The 21,206-nt window shown below is 52.9% G+C and overlaps 1 protein-coding gene across 1 annotated transcript in view; it reads left to right on the top strand.

The window, feature by feature from the left end:
• Positions 1-21,206, top strand: part of LOC139586533 (maestro heat-like repeat-containing protein family member 1) — a gene marked incomplete at its 5' end in the record, with an annotated part of 138,167 nt that overhangs the window by 116,412 nt on the left and 549 nt on the right. The window contains 8 exons of the mRNA XM_071420034.1: positions 2,957-3,094; positions 5,130-5,244; positions 6,212-6,358; positions 7,567-7,755; positions 10,120-10,272; positions 10,360-10,494; positions 13,203-13,305; positions 16,469-16,534. Coding sequence (XP_071276135.1) covers positions 2,957-3,094; positions 5,130-5,244; positions 6,212-6,358; positions 7,567-7,755; positions 10,120-10,272; positions 10,360-10,494; positions 13,203-13,305; positions 16,469-16,534 — 1,046 coding nt within the window. The remainder of the gene's footprint in view (positions 1-2,956; positions 3,095-5,129; positions 5,245-6,211; positions 6,359-7,566; positions 7,756-10,119; positions 10,273-10,359; positions 10,495-13,202; positions 13,306-16,468; positions 16,535-21,206) is intronic.

Here is a 21,206-nt window from a genome sequence, read left to right as displayed (position 1 = left end):
GGGGAAAGTGGGAATTCTGTGGGGAATTCCATGGGGGAAAGATGGGAAGTCCATAAGGAAGAGACGGGAATTCTGTGGGGGAAAGGCGGAAATTCCGTGGGAAAGGTGGGAATTCCGTGGTGGAAAAGTGAAATTGTCCGGGGAAGTTCCGTGGGAATTCCATCGGAAAAGGGTGGGAGGTCCAGAGGGAAGAGATGGGAATTCCGTGGGGAAAGTTGGGAATTCCTCGGGGAAATTCCGTGGGGAAAGGTGGGAGTTCTGTGGGGAAAGGGCAGAAATTCCACGGGGGAAATCGGGAATTCCGTCGGGATAAAGGCAATTCTGTGGGGAAAGGCGGGAATTTAATGGGGAAAAGGCTGGAATTCCGCGGGGAAATTCCATGGGGAAAAGGGGGTTTGGTGGGAACAGGGTGGGATTGATGGGATCTGTGGGATTGAGGGGACAATGGAATAATGGAGTGGGATAATGGGATAATGGGGTGGGATCTGTGGGATCCATGGGATGGGATTGATGGGATCGATGGGATGGGATTGATGGGATGGGATGGGATTTATGGGATGGGATGGGATATGGGATTTATGGGATTGATGGGATGGGATGGGATATGGGATTTATGGGATTGATGGGATGGGATTGATGGGATGGGATGGGATTTATGGGATGGGATGGGATATGGGATTTATGGGATTGATGGGATAATGGGATGGGGGGATGGGAATGAGACAGGGATGGGAATAGGATGGGATTTATGGGATAATGGGATTTATGGGTTAATGGGATAATGGGGTGGGACCATGGGATCCATGGGGTCATGGGAGCCAAGGGTTGGGATCCCAAGGCTGGGACTGGGAATTTGGGAAGCAGGAGTGGGATGGAGCATCTGGAGCAGGGCTGGGATGCTGGAGAAGATTCCCAAAAAAAGGAGGAATGAGGGAGTGAATTCCAGGGAAACCAAGGCTGCCCCATCCCTGGAATTGTCCCATCCCGGGAGAGCGGGAAGTGTCCCATGGAAAAACTGGGAATGGGCTGATCCCAAAATTCCCTCCATCCCAAACCAGCCCGGAATTCCGTGGACACCCCTGATGTATTCCCAGCCTGGAATTGTCCCGGAATTCCCATGGGAATGGGATCACCCTTAAATCCCCTCTGTCCCCACCCCATTCCCGCATTCTGGGATTTCCCAAGCCTGGCAGATCCCGAGCTTCCCTTAATTAGTCCTTAATTAATCCCAGAGCCTCCGAGGCCTCTCCAGCGCTCCGGGGTTTTTTTTTTTTCCCCAGAATTTTCCCCTTCCCATTTCTTGTCCCACTTTTCCCTTGGCCGCCTACTCAGGGAAAGCTTCACCGGGATCTTTCCAGCGTTTTTTTGGGAAAACTCCCGGATTTTCCATTGGGAATCCACCTTGGGCCTCTCCTTGGGTTTTCCCCATGGGATCCTGGATCCTTGGGAATCACGGAATGGCCGAGGCTGGAAAACCTCTGGGATGGTCCCGTCCCATCCAGCCGTGAATCCGAGGATGCTCCACATCCCAGGGGACGTTTCCCAGGGCAGTTCCCGTCTTTGGGATCCGTTTTCCATCATTATTCCCAAATTTCCAGCACTCCAGAGGCTGCCCTGGAATCTCTGGGGTTCTCCCACTACCCCCACACACAAATTCCAGGGGACTGGGACAAATCCCGATGGGGAAATCTGGGGTGGCAGCTCCGGAGGGCGATCCCGAATCCCGGATTCCCTCCGTGTGTGGGATCCCCGTTCCGACAGCCGGGATTTATCCCTGGCTCCCCTTCCCGGTGTTTTGACGGGATAACGGATCTGTTCCAGATGTTGCTCCGCGGCAGAGCAGTCCCAGCCCTATAAATCCTTCATTCCATGGAAAAAAAAAAAGAAAATTTCCCCTCAAGTAGCTCCGGAGTTTTTCCTTTCCCTTTTTTTGTTTTTTTTTGTCTTGGATCCCGTTCCCGGTGCGCTGGGACGGCTCCAATTCCGGCACAGAATTCCCTTGGGATATCCTGGATGGAGCCAGAGCCAAACCTGAATCCAACCCCAAACTCAATCCCACATCCAATCCGAAACCCAAAAACAAATCCAACCCTGAATCCAGTCCCAAACCCAGTCCCGTATCTAATCTTGAACGCAATCCCAAATTCAATCCCAGATCCAGTCCCAAATCCAATCATAAACCCAGATTCAGTCGTGAATCCAAACCCAGATCCAATCCCGAATCCAGTCCCAAACCCAATCCCAAACCCAGTCCTGAACCTAATTTTTAACCAAATCCCAAATCCAACCCCAGATCCAATCCCAAACCCAATCCCAATCCCAAATCCAGTCCTGAATCTGATCCTGAATCCAACCCCAAACCCAATCCCAAACCCAATCCCCAATCTGATCCTGAATCCAACCCCAAACCCAAACCCAATCCCAAATCCAGTCCCAAATCCAATCCGATCCTGAATCCAACCCCAAATCCAACCTCAGATCCAATCCCAAATCCAGTCCCGAATCCAGTCCTGAATCCGATCCTGAATCCAACCCCAAACCCAACCCCAAATCCAACCCCAAATCCAATCCCAAATCCGATCCTGAATCCAACCCCAAATCCAACCCCAGATCCCATCCCAAACCCAGACCCAATCTGATCCTGAATCTAATCCGAAATCCAACCTCAGATCCAGTCCCAAATCCAACCCCAAATCCAATCCCAAACCCAATCCCAAATCTGATCCTGAATCCGAACCCAAATCCAACCCCAGATCCAATCCCCAATCCGATCCTGAATCTAATCCCAAATCCAACCCCAGATCCAATCCCAACCCCAAATCCAGCCCCAGATCCAATCCCAAACCCAATCCCAGATGCAACCCCAAATCCAACCCCAATCCCAGATGCAACCCCAAGTCCCACCCCGACTCCAGATCCCAGATCCCCGATCCCGACCCCGATCCCGCTGTTCCAGCTGCGCGGTGCAGACGCTGAGGGCGATGCTGGCGCGGGCCGGGAACGCCGACGTCGTGCAGGACGTGGGGAGCGCCGGGGGCTGGGAACTGATGGAAATTCCCGAGCGGCACCACGACGGAATCGCCCTCCTGGCCGGGTAGGGAATCCTGAGGGAGCTTCCCAGGCAATTCCGGGGTTTTTGGGTGGGGCTGGGATCATTTCGCTCCCGGGAATGCGGAGGGGTGGAGGCAGCTGGAGCTGGAAGTTGGTCCCGCTGTGGAGTTCCCAGTGTCTCCAATCCCAAAATGGAATTCCCGGTGTCTCCAATCCCAGTATGGGATTCCCAGTGTCTCCAATCCCAGTGTGGAATTCCTGATGCCTCCAATCCCAAAATGGGATTCCCGGTGTCTCCAATCCCAGTATGGGATTCCCAGTGTCTCCAATCCCAGTGTGGGATTCCCAGTGCCTCTGATCCCAAAATGGAATTCCCGGTGTTACTGATCCCAGTATGGGATTCCCAGTGTCCCCAGTCCCAGCATGGGATTCCCGATGTCATTGATCCCAGTATGGAATTCCCAGTGTCTCCAATCCCAGTATGGGATTCCCAGTGTCTCCAATCCCAGTATGGAATTCCCAGACTCTCCAATCCCAGTGTGGAATTCCCAGTGTCTCCAATCCCAGTGTGGAATTCCCAGTGTCACCCATCCCAGTATGGAATTCCCAGTGTCATTGGTCCCAGTATGGGATTCCCAGTGTCTCCAATCCCAGTATGGAATTCCCATGTCTCCAATCCCAAAATGGGACTCCCTGTGTCTCCAGTCCCAGTATGGATTTCCCAGACTCTCCAATCCCAGTGTGGAATTCCCAGTGTCACCCATCCCAAAATGGAATTCCCGATGTCACTGATCCCAGTATAGGACTCCCCGTGTCTCCAGTCCCAGTATGGGATTCCCAGTGTGTCCAATCCCAGTATGGGATTCCCGGTGTCTCCAATCCCAGTATGGGATTCCCAGTGTCTCCAATCCCAGTATGGGATTCCCAGTGTCTCCAATCCCAAAATGGGATTCCTGGTGTCATTGATCCCAGTATGGAATTCCCAGACTCTCCAATCCCAGTGTGGAATTCCCAGTATCTCCAATCCCAGTGTGGAATTCCCAGTGTCTCCAATCCCAGTATGGAATTCCCAGACTCTCCAATCCCAGTGTGGAATTCCCAGTGTCTCCAATCCCAAAATGGGACTCCCTGTGTCTCCAGTCCCAGTATGGAATTCCCAGACTCTCCAATCCCAGTGTGGAATTCCCAGTGTCTCCAATCCCAAAATGGGATTCCCGATGTCATTGATCCCAGTATGGAATCCTCAGTGTCACCCATCCCAGTATGGAATTCCCAGTGTCATTGATCCCAGTGTGGAATTCCCAGTGTCTCCAATCCCAGTATGGAATTCCCATGTCTCCAATCCCAAAATGGGACTCCCTGTGTCTCCAACCCCAGTATGGAATTCCCAGATTCTCCAACCCCAGTATGGAATTCCCAGTGTCTCCAATCCCAGTGTGGAATTCCTGATGTCTCTAATCCCAAAATGGGATTCCCAGTTGTTTCCAGTCCCCTGTGGAATTCCGAGTCTCTGATCCCACAGCAGAATTCCCAGTGTGGATCCATCCGTCCATCCAAACCCGCTGTGGAATTCCAGCGCCATTGATCCCACCGTGGAATTCCCAGAGTCCCCGGTCCCGGTGTGGAATTCCCGATGTCTCCGATCCCACTGCGGAATTCCCGGAGTCTCCGATCCCACTGTTCCCCGCCCATCCCACATTTCCCATCATTCCTGTGGCTCATTCCCTTCCCTGTTCCCTCCCCAATTCCATGGGATCCTAAAGGTCCCTGTGGAAAACTCCTCCTCCTCCTCCTCCTGCTGCATCCCTGGCATTCCTGGAGTATCCCAGTGCATCCCATCCCATCATTCGGGAATAATGGGAAAAAAATCCCAAAACATCCGGGAATAACTCCCGGGTCTGGATTGGGATTACCCAACTTTGGGGGAACTCATCCCAAAGAAATCCCGGATGGGGTGTCCGGGATGTTCCAGATCCTTCTCTGTGGGTCAGTCCCGGTTTTCCATGCGGGGTGCGGTCCTGCCTGGGGACAGGGATTCCCGGGATTCCCGGGATTCCTGGCAGCGCTGTTCCCCCCAGGGCGATGGCCCGGCGCTGTGGGCCCCGGCTGCCGCCCATCGTCCGGAGCCTCATCCCGGTGCTGGGAAGCGCCTTGGAATGCCAGAGGGTGACCAGCAGCGCCTTCCTGGCCGAGGTGAGCGGGAAATGCGGGAATGGCCCCCTGGTCTGTGCTCCATGGATCCACGGATCCGTCCGTCCGTCCGTCCGTCCATCCGTCTGTCCATGGATCCATCATGCATCCCATGGATCCATCCATCTGCCATCCATCCATCCATGGATCCATCCCTGGATCTGTCCATCCCTCATTCATCCATCCATCACCCATCCATCCATCCACGGATCCGTCCATCCATCCATCCATCCAGAGATCATCCATCCATGGATCCATGGATCCATCCATCATCCATCCATCCATCACCCATCCATCCATCCATCCATCCATCCATCATCCATCCCTCCATCCCATGGATCCATCCATCCATCCATGCATCCATCCCATGGATCCATCCATGGATCCATCTATGAATCCATTCATGGATCCATCCATCCCATGGATCCATCCATGAATCCATCCATCCCATGGATCCATCCATGAATCCATTCATGAATCCATCCATGGATCCATCCATCCTATGGATCCATCCAACCCATGGATCCATCCATGAATCCATTCATGAATCCATCCATGGATCCATCCATGGTTCCATCCATCCCATGGATCCATCCATGAATCCATCTATGAATCCATCCATGGATCCATCCATCCTATGGATCCATCCAACCCATGGGTCCATCTATGAATCCATTCATGAATCCATCCATGGTTCCATCCATCCCATGAATCCATCCATGGATCCATCCATCCCATGAATCCATCCATGAATCCATCTATGAATCCATCCATGGATCCATCATCCATCCCATGGATCCATCTGTCCATGGATCCCTCCATCCATCCCATGGATCCATCTATCCCTGGATCCATCATCCATCTGTCCATGGATCCCTCCATCCATCCATCCATCCATCCACGAGCTCCCCCCTCATCCATCCCGGGGGATTTTCCCCGGCCTATCCCGAGGTTTTTTTCCCTTCTCCAGCTCCTCAACCACAACGTGGTGAACGACCTGCTCCTGCTGGAGCCGCTCGTGGACGCGCTGACGGCTCTGGAGAAGGATTCCTGCCTCCTGGTGCGCGTCCTGGCGCTCCGCGGGCTCGGCAACGTGGCCTCGGGATCCCCGGAGCAGGTGGGACTGGGCGTTTGCAGGGGCACCGGGAATGGATTCCCTCCAGAATGTTGGGATGAGTTTTTGTGGGATGGGGAGGGAGCTCCAGGGATTGGGATGCACCAGGAGGCTCCGAATCCTTAAAATCCCTCAGCGGCTCCCGGGAAGTTTTCTGGAGCCATTTCTGGGAATCCCGGGAAGTGCCGGAGCCTTTCCCCAGCCCCATTTTCCAGGGATCCCCAGGAACGTTTCCCGGAGCCGCGGGAATTCCAGCTGGGATCGGCCCCTTTTCCCAGCTTCTCCTGGGAATCCTCGGCCTCAGCCCCTGCCCTGCTTCCCAAGGCCCCAAATCCCAGAATTCCACCAAATTCCAGGGGAACATTCCCGACAATCCCGACCTGAGGCCTTTCCCTGGGTCCTGTCCCATTCCCTGGGAACAGATCCCGCCCTGGATCCCCCTGGATCCCTTCAATCCCACTTTTCTCTGGGATGAGCCCCAACAGCTCCCTCAGCTGCTCCCAGGATTCCCCCATTCCCAACCATGAACCCACCAAACCTGTTTGCCTGCAATTCCAGTTTGGAATATTCCCAAAAATCCCAGCTCCAGGCCCTTCCCTTTGTCCCTGGGAGCAGATCCTGCCCTGGATCCCCCTGGATCCCTTCAATCCCACTTTTCTCTGGGACAATCCCCCCCACCCTCCCGGGGCTCCATATCCCAGTTTTCCCAGCTGCGATCCCAGTTTTCCCTCTGCGATCCCGGTTTTCCCTGGCTGCGATCCCAGTTTTCCCTCTGCAATCCCAGTTTTCCCTCTGCAATCCTGGTTTTCCTGGCTGCGATCCCAGTTTTCCCAGCTGCGATCCCGGTTTTCCCTCTGCGATCCCGGGTTCCCCGGCCGCGATCCCAGTTTTCCCTCTGCGATCCCGGTTTTCCCTCTGCAATCCTGGTTTTCCCGGCTGCGGTCCCGGTTTTCCCTCTGTAATCCCGGTTTTCCCAGCTGCAATCCCGGTTTTCCCTCTGCAATCCCGGTTTTCCCCGGCTGCGATCCCGGTTTTCCCAGCTGCAATCCCGGTTTTCCAGCTGCGATCCCAGTTTCCCCGGCTGTGATCCCGGTTTCCCCGGCTGCGATCCCGGTTTTCCCCGGCTGCAATCCCGGTTTTCCCTCTGCAATCCCGGTTTCCCCGGCTGCGATCCCGGTTTTCCCGGCTGCGATCCCGGTTTTTCCCGGCAGATCCGGAGGCACGGCTCGCAGCTGCTGGCCTCCATGGTCAATGGCATGGACGACAAGGACGATCCCAACAATCTGCTGGCGCTGGAGGCCATGTCCAGCCTCTCCAAGATCCTGGATCACCTGGAGGAGCGGGACGTGCAATCCATGCTGCTCCGCGTCGCCATCCGCATCCGGCCCTTCTTCGACAGCGTGAGCAGCCGCCCGCCCGCAATTCCCGGAGCCGGGAACGGCCTTGGGTCCATCCCGGATGTGGGGCGTTCCCATCCCGGGTTTCTCCTCGGGCTGGGGTTTCTGCTGGATCTTCATCCGTGCCCCAGTGCTGGGCTGAGGGTCCCACTGGGATTGGCCCGTTGGGATTGTCCCGTTGGGATTGTCCCATTGGGATTGTCCCACTGGGATTGGTCCATTGGGATTGTCCCGTTGGGATTGTCCCACTGGGATTGGTCCATTGGGATTGTCCCGTTGGGATTGTCCCGTTGGGATTGTCCCACTGGGATTGGTCCATTGGGATTGTCCCATTGGGATTGTCCCGTTGGGATTGTCCCACTGGGATTGGTCCATTGGGATTGTCCCGTTGGGATTGTCCCACTGGGATTGTCCCTTAGGGATTGGTCCATTGGGATTGGCCTGTTGGGATTGGTCCATTGGGATTGGCCCATTGGGATTGTTCCATTGGGATTTTCCCGTTGGGATTGTTCCGTTGGGATTGGCCCATTGGAATTTTCCCACCAGGATTTTTCCGTTGGGATTTTCCCCATTGGAATTGTCCCATTGGGATTTTCCTGTTGGGATTGGCCCATTGGGATTTTCCTTGTTGGGATTGTCCCATTGGGATTGTCCCACTGGGATTTTCCTGTTGGGATTGTTCCATTGGGATTGTCCCGTTGGGATTGTCCCATTGGGATTGTCCCACTGGGATTGTTCCATTGGAATTTTCCCATTGGTATTGGCCCATTGGAATTTTCCCATTGGGATTTTTCCATCGGGATTTTCCTGTTGGTATTGGCCCATTGGGATTGTTCCACTGGGATTAGTCCTTTGGGATTTCCCCCTTGGAATTGTCCCATTGGGATTCGTCCATCAGGATTTTCCTGTTGGGATTGGCCCATTGGGATTTTCCCATTGGGATTGGCCTGTTGGGATTTTCCCCATTGGAATTGTCCCACCGGGATTTTTCCATCGGGATTTCCCCATTGGGATTGGCCCACTGGGATTTTCCCATCGGGATTTTCCTGTTGGTATTGGCCCATTGGAATTTTCCCATTGGGATTTTCCGGTTAGGTATTCCCCGTTGGAATTGTCCCATTGGGATTTTCCTGTTGGTATTGGCCCATTGGAATTTTCCCATTGGGATTTTCCCATTGGGATTTTCCTGTTGGTATTGGCCCATCGGGATTGTCCCATTGGGATTGGTCCACTGGGATTGTTCCACTGGGATTAGTCCTTTGGGATTTTCCCCTTGGAATTGTCCCATTGGGATTGGTCCATCAGGATTTTCCTGTTGGGATTGGCCCATTGGGATTTTTCCATTGGAATTGTCCCACTGGGATTTTTCCATCGGGATTTCCCCATTGGGATTGGCCCACTGGGATTTTCCCATTGGGATTTTTCCATCGGGATTTTCCTGTTGGCATTGGCCCATTGGGATTGTCCCACTGGGATTGGTCCACTGGGATTAGTCCTTTGGGATTTTCCCATTGGAATTGTCCCATTGGGATTCGTCCATCAGGATTTTCCCACTGGGATTGGCCCATTGGGATTTTCCCATTGGGATTGGCCCGTTGGGATTTTCTCCATTGGGATTGTCCCACCGGGATTTTCCCATTGGAATTGTCCCATTGGGATTCTCCCATTGGGATTGTCCCACTGGGATTTGCCCCAGGCTTGGGGGACAACCAGGATTGGGATGGTGGGAAAAATGGGATGGGAATGGTGGGGTCAGAGCACAGGGATTTGGGGATCCCAGGATGGGAAAGGTGGGAATGGCAAGGTGGTGATTTTGGGATCCCAGGGTGGGATTTGGGGATCCCAGGGTGGGAAAGGTGGGATTACCATGATTGGGAATGGTGGGATCAGAGCACAGGGATTTGGGGATCCCAGGATTGGGAATGGTGGGATTAGCATGACTGGGAATGGTGGGATCCCAGGGTGGGATTTGGGGATCCCAGGATGGGATTTGGGGATTACCATGGTTGGGAATGGTGGGATCCCAGGGTGGGATTTGGGGATCCCAGGGTGGGAAAGGTGGGAATGGCAGGATGGTGATTTTGGGATCCCAGGGTGGAATTTGGGGATCCCAAGATGGGAAAGGTGGGAATGGCAGGATGGTTATTTTGGGATCCCAGGGTGGGATTTGGGGATCCCAGGATTGGGAATGATGGGAATGGCAAGATGGCGATTTTGGGATCCCAGGGTGGGATTTGGGGATCCCAGGGTGGGATTTGGGGGTTACCATGATTGGGAATGGTGGGATCCCAGGGTGGGATTTGGGGATCCCAGGATGGGATCCATGGGATTTCCCGCCGTGATTCCCGTGTATCCCCGTTTTCCCAGGAACACGCCGAGCTCCGGCACTCCTCCATCCTCCTCTTTGGGAACCTGTCCCGCTTCAGCCGCTCCGACTCCGAGGTTTTCTCGGAGCAGATCCTCAACGGGCTGGTGACGCTCCTGCTGCACCTGCAGGACCCCCAGCCCGACGTGGTCAAGGTGGGACTGCCGGGAATCCCCGGGGCTCCCTGAGGCCTGGTGGGATCCCTCACCCACGGAGAATTCCCGGCGTTCCCGGTTTTCCAGGCGTGCAAGTTCGCGCTGAGGATGTGCGGGCCCAGCCTGGGCTGCGAGGGGCTCCGGGAAATGTTCGGGAATCACCTGCGGGAGGAGCGGGGGCTGCACTACGGGGAGTTCATCAACGACGCCGCCAAGTTCCTGGTGAGACAGCACGGGGACAGCAGGGGGACGTTGGGAATTTGGGACATTGGGATATCGGGAATTTGGGACATTTGGGACATTGGGATGTGTGGGGCTGCACTACGGGGAGTTCATCAACGACGCCGCCAAGTTCCTGGTGAGACATCGCGGGGACATTGGGATATCGGGAATTTGGGAATTTGGGACATTGGGACATTGGGATGTGTGGGGCTGCACTACGGCGAGTTCATCAACGACGCCGCCAAGTTCCTGGTGCGACATCACGGGGATATTGGGATATTGGGAATTTGGGACATTGGAATATCGGGAATTTGGGACATTGGGATATCGGGAATTTGGGACATTGGGATATCGGGAATTTGGGAATTTGGGACATTGGGACATGGGGATGTGTGGGGCTGCACTACGGGGAGTTCATCAATGACGCCGCCAAGTTCCTGGTGAGACATCGCGGGGACTTTGGGAATTTGGGAATTTGGGACATTGGGATATCGGGAATTTGGGATAGTGGGACATTGGGATGTGTGGGGGCTGAACTACGGGGAGTTCATCAACAACACCGCCATGTTCCTGGTGCGACATCGCGGGGACTTTGGGACATTGGGACATTGGGGACATTGGGGTATGGGGTTATTGGATATTGGGATTGGAACATTGGGATAGTGGGATATTGGGATATTGGGACATTGGGACATTGGGACATTGGGACATGGGGATGTGTGGGGGCTGCACTGTGGGGAGTTCATCAACGATGCTGCCAAGTTCCTGGTGCGACATCACGGGGACAGCACTGGGATATTGGGATATTGGGATATTGGGAATTTTGGAGTTTGGGATAGTGGGACAGGGACATTGGGATGTTGGGATGTTGGGACATTGGGAATTTGGGACATTGGGATATCGGGAATTTGGGAATTTGGGACATTGGGACATTGGGATGTGTGGGGGCTGAACTACGGGGAGTTCATCAACGACGCCGCCAAGTTCCTGGTGCGACATCACGGGGATTTTGGGACATTGGGAATTTGGGACATTGGGACATTGGGATATTGGGATATTGGGGTATGGGGACATTGGGGTATGGGGACATTGGGACATTGGGATATTGGATATTGGGATTGGGACATTTGGATGTTGGGATATTGGGATATTGGGAATTTGGGATATTGGGAATTTGGGACATTGGGACATTTGGATTGGGAATGTGGGGATGGGATTGGGATTGGGTTGGGGACCCCATGGGGCCTCGGGGTTTTCCCATTTCCCTGCGTGCCCAGAGTGTCCCCCATGTCCCATATTCCAACATCCCCCCAGTCCTCCCAGTGTCCCCAACATCCCCAGTGTCCCCTGTCCTCCAGTGTCCCAAATGATCTCAATGTCCCCAGTGTCCCCAATCCCTCCATGGGAATGTCCCCAGTGTCCCCCACTTCCCTGCTGGCTGCACTGTCCACAGTGTCCCCGCTGTCCCCAATGTCCCCACTGTCCCCGCTGTCCCCAATGTCCCCAATGTCTCCTCTGTCCCCAATCCCCCTCTGTCCCTAATCCCCCAATGTCCCCAATGTGCCCACTCTCCACAATGTCCCCAATGTCCCCACTGTCCCCGCTGTCCCTAATGTCCCTTATGTCCCCTCTGTCCCCAATGTCCCCAATGTCTCCTCTGTCCCCAGCCCACACTGTCCCCAATGTCTCCTCTGTCCCCTCTGTCCCCAGTGTCCCCATTGCCCCGTGTCCCCAATGTCCCTTCTACACCAACATCCCCAATGTCCCCACTGTCACCCAATGTCCCCAATATCCCCTCTGACCCCAATCCCACCCTGTCCCCAATGTCCCCGCTGTCCCCAATGTCCCCAATGTGTCCACTGTGCCCAGTGTCCCCATTGCCCCCAACACCGCTGCTGTCCCCGCTGTCCCCAAAGTCCCCGCTGTCCCCATTGCCCCCATTGCCCCCAACACCCCCAATGTCCCTGTTGTCCCCAATGTCCCTGCTGTCCCTGCTGTCCCTTCTGTCCCCAATGTCCCCATTGCCCCCAACACCCCCAATGTCCCCACTGTCCCCACTGTCCCCAGTGTCCCCATTGCCCCCAACACCCCCAGTGTCCCCGCTGTCCCCACTGTCCCTGCTGTCCCCAATGTCCCTGGTCCCTGCAGTGCCCCCAGTGTCCCCAACGTCCCTGCTGTCCCCATTGCCCCCAACACCACCGCTGTCCCCGCTCTCCCACAATGTCCCCAATGTCCCCACTCTCCCCAATGTCCCCCAATGTCCCCGCTGTCCCCAATGTCCCCATTGCCCCTGCTGTCCCCAATGTCCCCCATGTCCCCGCTGTCCCCGCTGTCCCCAGTGTCCCCATTGCCCCCAACACCCCCACTGTCCCCGCTGTCCTCGCTGTCCCCTCTGTCCCCAATGTCCCCAATGTCTCCACTGTCCCGTGTCCCCATTGCCCCCAATGACCCCAGTGTCCCTCCTGTCCCTGCTGTCCCCAGTGTCCCCATTGCCCCCATTGCCCCCGACACCCCCAATGTCCCCACTGTCCCCACTGTCCCCAGTGTCCCCACTCTCCCCAATGTCCCCGCTGTCCCCATTGCCCCCAACACCCCCAGTGTCCCCATTGCCCCTGCTGTCCCCAGTGTCCCCACTCTCCCCAATGTCCCCAATGTCCCCAATGTCCCCACTGTCCCCGCTGTCCCCAACGTCCCCGCTGTCCCCGCAGATGCGCAGCCACCCTGCTCTGCTGAGCCGCCTCATCTCCACCAACCTCTTCTACTTCAAGAGCCCGTGGCGGGAGCTGCGTGCGGCGGCGGCCATGTTCACCGGTGAGGGACGGCGGGGACGCCGCGCTGGCCGTGCCCCCGCCCCGGTGACACCGGCCCTGGGGCGGCTTCGGGTCATTCCGGGGAAATTCTGAAAGTCTTGGGGTCCCTGGTGACCCCAGTCGTGCTGCCCGGTTCTGTCACCCACTGCGGTGACATTGGTGGCATTTGTCACCAGCGGGTGGCATTGCTTCTGGAGGCTCCCAAGGGGCTTTGGGGTGGCTTTGGGTGGTTTCAGGGCATTCTGGGGGGATTTTGGGGTCCCTGGTGACCCCAAACCTGTCCCTTGGTAGATTCAGGTCCCTCTTCTCCTTGGTGTCACCACGGTGGTGGCTTTTGTCACCAAGGGGTGGCATCGGCCCTGGAGGATCCTGTGGGGATTTTGGGCTGGTTTTGTTGTTTTGGGGTGATCCTGGATGGTTTTTGAGGTGATTTTTACGATTTTGGGGTCCCTGGTGACCCCAAACCTGTCCCCTGCTTCTGCCACCTTTTGGGGTCACGGTGCTGGCTTTTGTCACCAGGGGTGGCATCGGCCCTGCAGGTCCCCAAGGGGTTTTTGGCTGGTTTTGGTTGTTCTGGGGTGATCCTGGATGGTTTTGGGGATAATTTTGAAGATTTTGGGGTCTCTGGTGATGCCAGTCTTGTCTCCAGGTGGACTCAGGCCCCTCTTCTCCTTGGTGTCACCACGGTGGTGGCCTTTGTCACCAGGGGCTGACATCGGCCCTGGAGGATCCTGTGGGGGTTTTGGGTGGGGTTTTGTTGTTTTGGGGTGATCCTGTCTGGTTTTGGGGGTAATTCTTACGGTTTTGGGGTCCCTGGTGACCCCAAACCTGTCCCCGGTAGATTCAGGTCCCTCTTCTCCTTGGTGTCACCACAGTGCTGGCTTTTGTCACCAAGGGGTGACATCGGTCCTGGAGGGTCCCGTGGGGTTTTGGGTGGGGTTTTGTTGTTTTGGGGTCATCCTGGATGGTTTTGGGGGTAATTTTGAAGATTTTGGGGTCTCTGGTGATGCCAGTCTTGTCTCCACATGGACTCAGATCCCTCTTCTCCTTGGTGTCACCACGGTGGTGGCCTTTGTCACCAAGGGGTGACATCGGCCCTGGAGGTTCCCATGGAGATTTTGGGTGGGGTTTTGGTTGTTTTGGGGTGATCCTGTCTGGTTTTGGGGGTAATTCTTACAGTTTTGGGGTCCCTGGTGACCCCAAACTTGTCCCCAGCTGGTCTCAGGTCCTGCCACCTCTTGGGGTCCCAGTGGTGGCCTTTGTCACCAAGGGGTGACATCAATCCTGGAGGGTCCCGTGGGGTTTTGGGTGTGGTTTTGTTGTTTTGGGCTGATCCTGGATGGTTTTGGGGGTAATTTTTACGATTTTGGGGTCCCTGGTGACCCCAAACCTGTCCCCTGCTTCTGCCACCTTTTGGGGTCACAGTGCTGGCTTTTGTCACCAAGGGGTGGCATCGGCCCTTGAGGTCCCCAAGGAGTTTTTGGCTGCTTTTGGTTGTTCTGGGGTCATCCTGGATGGTTTTGGGGGTAATTTTGAAGATTTTGGGGTCTCTGGTGATGCCAGTCTTGTCTCCACATGGACTCAGGTCCCTCTTCTCCTTGGTGTCACCACAGTGGTGGCCTCTGTCACCAAGGGGTGACATCAGCCCTGAAGGATCCTGTGGGGGTTTTGGGTGGGGTTTTGTTGTTTTGGGCTGATCCTGGATGGGTTTTGAGGTGATTTTTACGATTTTGGGGTCCCTGGTGACCCCAAACCTGTCCCCGGTAGATTCAGGTTTCTCTTCTCCTTGGTGTCACCACAGTGCTGGCTTTTGTCACCAAGGGGTGACATCGGCCCTGCAGGTCCCCAAGGGGTTTTGGGCTGGTTTTGGTTGTTTTGGGGTCATCCTGGATGGTTTTGGGGGTAATTTTTACAGTTTTGGGGTCCCTGGTGACCCCAAACTTGTCCCCAGGTGGACTCGGGCCCTGCCACCTCTTGGGGTCACCACGGTGGCCTTTGTCACCAAGGGGTGACATCGGCCCTGGAGGTCCCCAAGGGGTTTTGGGTGGAGTTTGGTTGTTCTGGGGTGATCCTGTCTGGTTTTGGGGGTAATTCTTACGGTTTTGGGGTCCCTGGTGACCCCAAACCTGTCCCCGGTAGATTCAGGTTTCTCTTCTCCTTGGTGTCACCACAGTGGTGGCTTTTGTCACCAAGGGGTGACATCAGCCCTGGAGGATCCTGTGGGGTTTTTGGGTGGGGTTTGGTTGTTTTGGGGTGATCCTGGATGGTTTTTGAGGTGATTTTTATGGTTTTGGGGTCCCTGGTGACCACAACCGCGTCCCCTGGTTCTGCCACCTCTTGGGGTCACAGTGGTGGCCTTTGTCACCAAGGGGTGACATTGGCCCTGGAGGTCCCCAAGGGGGTTTTGGGCTGGTTTTATTGTTTTGGGGTGATCCTTGATGGTTTTTGCGGTAATTCTTACAGTTTTGGGGTCCCTGGTGACCCCAAACCTGTCCCTTGGTAGATTCAGGTTTCTCTTCTCCTTGGTGTCACCACAGTGGTGGCTTTTGTCACCAGGGGTGGCATCGGCCCTGCAGGTGGCCAAGGGGTTTTGGGGCTGGTTTTGGTTGTTTTGGGGTGATCCTGGATGGTTTTGGGGGTAATTTTTACAGTTTTGGGGTCCCTGGTGACCCCAAACTTGTCCCCAGGTGGACTCGGGCCCTGCCACCTCTTGGGGTCACCACGGTGGCCTTTGTCACCAAGGGGTGACATCGGCCCTGGAGGTCCCCAAGGGGTTTTGGGCTGTTTTTGGGTGGTTTTAGGACATTTTGGGCTGGTTTTGGGTGGTTTTAGGACATTTTGGGCTGGTTTTGGGGTGGTTTTAGGACATTTTGGGCTGGTTTTGGGTGGTTTTAGGACATTTTGGGCTGGTTTTGGGTGGTTTTAGGACATTTTGGGCTGGTTTTGGGGTGGTTTTTGGGGAATCTTGGAGCATCTGGTGACCCCAGACTTGTCCCTGGTGCGGTCACTTCCTGTGGTGGCTTTTGTCACCAGGGGGTGGCATCACTCCTGGGGCGTTTTGAGCTGGTTTTGTTCAGTTTTGGGATATTTTGATGGGGTTTTTTTGGGGTAATTTTGGGGTTTTTAGGGAATATTTCAGTCCCTGATCCCAAAATTCCCTCCAGGGTTCCTGGTGCTCCACATGGACGAGGAGCAGGGCCAGCAGGTGGACCTGGACCAGCTCATCTCCGGTGAGTGGGAATTCCCAAATCCCTGAATCCCCGGATTCCAAAATTTCCAAATTTCCACTCTTCCAAATTTTTCCCATTTTTCAGGCCAAAATCCCTCATTTTTAGGGAGAAAAATCCCATTTTTTTTGGGAAAAAATCCCACTTTTAGGGGGAAAAAATCCCATTTTTCAGGCCAAAGTTCTTTACTTTTAGGGAAAAAAAATCCCGTTTTTCAGGCCAAAATTCCTCATTTTTAGGGAGAAAAATCCCATTTTTTGGGAAAAAGAATCTAATTTTTAGGGGGAAAAAATCCCATGTTGAGGGGGAAAAAGCCCATTTTTCTGGCCAAAATTCCTCATTTTTAGGTGAAAAAACCCCCATTTTTAAGGAAAAAAATCCTTAATTTTTAGGAAAAAACCCCCATTTTTAGGGGGAAAAAAATCCCATTTTTAGGGAGAGAAACCCCCCATTTTTTCAGAAGAACAAATCCCATTTTTCAGGCCAAAATTCCTCATTTTTAGGGAAAAAAAATTCCCATTTTTAGGGGGAAAAAATCCCATTTTTTTGGCCGAAATCCCTCATTTTTTGGCGAAAAAATCCTTTATTTTTAGGAAAAAAAAATCCCATTTTTAGGGGGAAAAAAATCCCATTTTTGGGGGGAAAAAATCCCATTTTTCTGGCCAAAATTCCTAAATTTTTAGGGGGAAAAAATCCCATTTTTCAGGCCAAATTTCCTAAATTTTTGGGGGGAAAAATCCCTAATTTTTAGGAGAAAAAAAATCCCATTTTTAGGGGAAAAAAGTCCCATTTTTAGAGGGAAAAAAATCCCATTTTTCTGGCCAAAATTCCTAAATTTTTTTGGGCAAAAATCCCTTATTTTTTGGGAAAATATTTCCCATTTTCCGGGCTACCGGAGCCCTCCCGGGAAGGGCCCTCCTGGCTCCCCCGCTCCCCATGAGTTCATTTTCTCATTTTTCTGCATTTTCGGGATTTTTTTTATTTTCCCCTCTCAGCTCTGACCTCATCCCGTGGAGCCGAGCCCGGAAAATTCCCGACCTTTCCAAGGGAGCCGCAAAAAACTCTAAAAAAGGGAAAAATTTCGCTTTTCCAGCGGCTGCCAGGGCCCTTCCAGGAGCAGAGGGGGGAGGAGGAGCTCGCCCGGAATTCGGGGAATTTTTGGGATTTTGGGGAAGGGACGGGGGGGGGGCTCTGATCCCGACAGAAATGGGGGAAAAATCCCCAAAAATGTGGGAAAAAACCAGGAAAAAACTTGGGGAAAAAAAACCCTGGAAGCGATCCCGGCTCCTGGGAGCTGCTCCAGGATTTGGGAACGGGGGTGGAGAAGGAATTGGGGCCAAGAAAATCCCGTTCACTTCCCCCTTCCATTGTTTGGGATCATCCCAAGGTTTCCATTGGGATCATCCCAAGGTTTCCATTGTTTGGGATCATCCCAAGGTTTCCATTGGGATCATCCCAAGGTTTCATTGCTCGGGATCATCCCAAGGTTTCATTGGGATCATCCCAAGGTTTCATTGCACGGGATCATCCCAAGGTTTCATTGTTTGGGATCATCCCAAGGTTTCCATTGTTCGGGATCATCCCAAGGTTTCATTGTTTGGGATCATCCCAAGGTTTCATTGGGATCATCCCAAGGTTTCCATTGTTTGGGATCATCCCAAGGTTTCATTGTTTGGGATCATCCCAAGGTTTCATTGTTTGGGATCATCCCAAGGTTTCATTGGGATCATCCCAAGGTTTCCATTGTTTGGGATCATCCCAAGGTTTCATTGCACGGGATCATCCCAAGGTTTCCATTGTTTGGGATCATCCCAAGGTTTACATTGGGATCATCCCAAGGTTTCCATGGTTTGGGATCATCCCAAGGTTTCATTGTTTGGGATCATCCCAAGGTTTCCATTGTTTTTGGGATCATCCCAAGGTTTCATTGGGATCATCCCAAGGTTTCCATTGTTCGGGATCATCCCAAGGTTTCATTGTTTGGGATCATCCCAAGGTTTCATTGTTTGGGATCACCCCAAGGTTTCATTGTTTGGGATCATCCCAAGGTTTCATTGTTTGGGATCATCCCAAGGTTTCATTGTTTGGGATCATCCCAAGGTTTCATTGTTTGGGATCATCCCACGGTTTCATTGCTCGGGATCATCCCAAGGTTTCCATTGTTTGGGATCATCCCAAGGTTTCATTGTTTGGGATCATCCCAAGGTTTCATTGTTTGGGATCACCCTGAGCCCTTTCACTTTAATTTTAGAGGGGTTGGGATCAGCCCCAAAACTCCACTGGGAATTTTTTGGGATCATCCCGAAACTTTCATTTTAATTTTAGGGATTTTTTGGGGTTCATCCCAAACATTTAATTTCAATTTTTTGGGATCATCCTGCACCTTTAATTTTAGGGTTTTTTGGATAATCCCCAGCCCTTAATGTTAATTTTTTTGGGGGGATCATCCTCTACCTTTAATTTTAATTTTAGGTTTTTAGGATCATCCCGAGCCTCTCCGTTTAAATTTTTTGGGATCATCCAGAGGCTTTCATTTACATTTTAATTTATTTGGGATCATCCTGAACTTTCCATAATTTTAATTTTTTGGGATCATCTCAAGCCTTTCATTTTAATTTTAGGGGTTTTTTGGGATCACCCAGAGGTTTTCCTTTCACTTTTAGGGTTTTGTGGGATCATCCCAAACATTTAATTTTAATTTTTTGGGATCATCCAGAGTTTTTCCTTTCAATTGTAGGGTTTTGTTTAATTTTAATTTTTTTGTTTTAATTGTTTTTGTTTAAATTGTTTAATTTTAATTGTTTTAATTTTAATTTTTTGGGATCATCCTCTACCTTTAAATTTCGTTTTTTTGGGATCATCTCAAGCTGCTAATATTAATTTTTTCAGCTTATCCCAAGCCTTTATTTTAAATTTCATTTCATTCCAATTTTTGCTCTTCCCACCAAAAAACAAAAAAACAAAAAAAATCCCAGGACAAACAGCTGGGAATCTTTCCCTGTCAGTCCTCAAATCCTGGATAACAATGGGAATAAAATCCTCATTTTTTGGGGGGGAAAAAAAAATCCATAAAAATTCCCAGATCCGGCAAATCCGTCGGGACCGGGAATTCTGGGATGGGGGGATTGGAAAATCCCAATTGGGAGTGCTGGGAATTTGGGGCTGGGTTGGGAGTGGATCCCATGGGATTTTCCCAGGAAAATCTGTCCCAAGCCCCGCTCCCAAACCCTGGAGAGGCTCCTGGGAGCCGGGAATTGATCCAGGGGGAGGCAGAGAAATTCCAGGGGGAATCCAGGGGGAATCCAGGGGGAAAAGAGCGAGAATGCAGCAGGGGAAACGTGGGAATGTGATGGGAATAGAGCAGGAATGCAGGGAGGGAATGCCATGGGAATCATGGGAATGCCATGGGAATAGGGTGGGAATTCCTGGGAATTCCTGGAGTTTTCAATATCCAGGGCTGGGGGATCCCAATCCTGACCCTGATCCCAATCCTGATCCTGATCCTGGTCCTGATCCTGACCTTGATCCTGATTTTGATATCAATCCTGATCCTGATCCCAATCCCGATCCCAATCCCGACTCCAATCCTGATCCCAATCCTGACCCCAATCCCAATCCTGATTCTGATCCCAATCCCAACCCCAATCCTGTTCCTGATCCTGATCCTGAGCCCAATCCTGATTCTGATCCTGACTCCAGTCCTGATCCCAATCCCAATCCCGATCCCAATCCCAAATCCTGATCCCAGTCCCGATCCCAATCCCAAATCCTGATTCCAATCCCAAATCCCGATCCCGATCCTGATCCCGGTCCCGATCCCAAATCCCGATCCCAAATCCCAGTCCCAATCCCGATCCCGACCCTGATCCCAATCCCAATCCCAAATCCAACCCTAATCCCAATCCCGACCCCGATCACAAATCCTGATCCCAATCCCAAATCCCAATCCCAATCCTGATCCCAATCCCGATCCTGATCCCAAATCCCGATCCCCATCCCAAATCCCAAATCCCGATCCCAAATCCCAATCCCGATCCCAAATCCCAAATCCGAATCCCAGTCCCAAATCCCAATCCCAATCCCAAATCCCAACCCCAATCCCAATCCCGATCCCGATCCCAAATCCCGACCCCGACCCAAATCCCAATCCCAAATCCCAAATCCCAATCCCGATCCCAATCCTGATCCCGATACCAAATCCCAAATCCCGATCCCAATCCAAAATCCCGACCCCGATCCCAATCCCGATCCCAGTCCCAAATCCCAATCCCAAATCCCAAATCCCAATCCCAATCCAAAATCCCGATCCCAAATCCCAATCCCAAATCCTGATCCCAATCTCATTCCCAAATCCCAAATCCCGATCCCAAATCCCAATCCCAGTCCCAAATCCTGATCCCAATCCCAAATCCCAATCCCAAATCCCAAATCCCAATCCCAATCCAAAATCCCGATCCCAAATCCCAATCCCAAATCCTGATCCCAATCTCATTCCCAAATCCCAAATCCCGATCCCAAATCCCAATCCCAGTCCCAAATCCTGATCCCAATCCCAAATCCCAATCCCGATCCCAGTCCCAAATCCCAATTCCCAATCCCAAATCCCAATCCCGATCCCAGTCCCAAATCCCAATCCCAAATCCCGACCCCAAATCCCAAATCCCAGTCCCAAATC

The sequence above is a fragment of the Agelaius tricolor genome, unplaced genomic scaffold (assembly GCF_023055355.1).
Source record: "Agelaius tricolor isolate 1412-34295 unplaced genomic scaffold, bAgeTri1.0.p SCAF_121, whole genome shotgun sequence".
NCBI lineage: Eukaryota > Metazoa > Chordata > Aves > Passeriformes > Icteridae > Agelaius > Agelaius tricolor.
The sequence above is the reverse complement of the archived record's forward strand: the minus strand, read 5'-3'. Positions and strand labels throughout refer to the sequence as shown.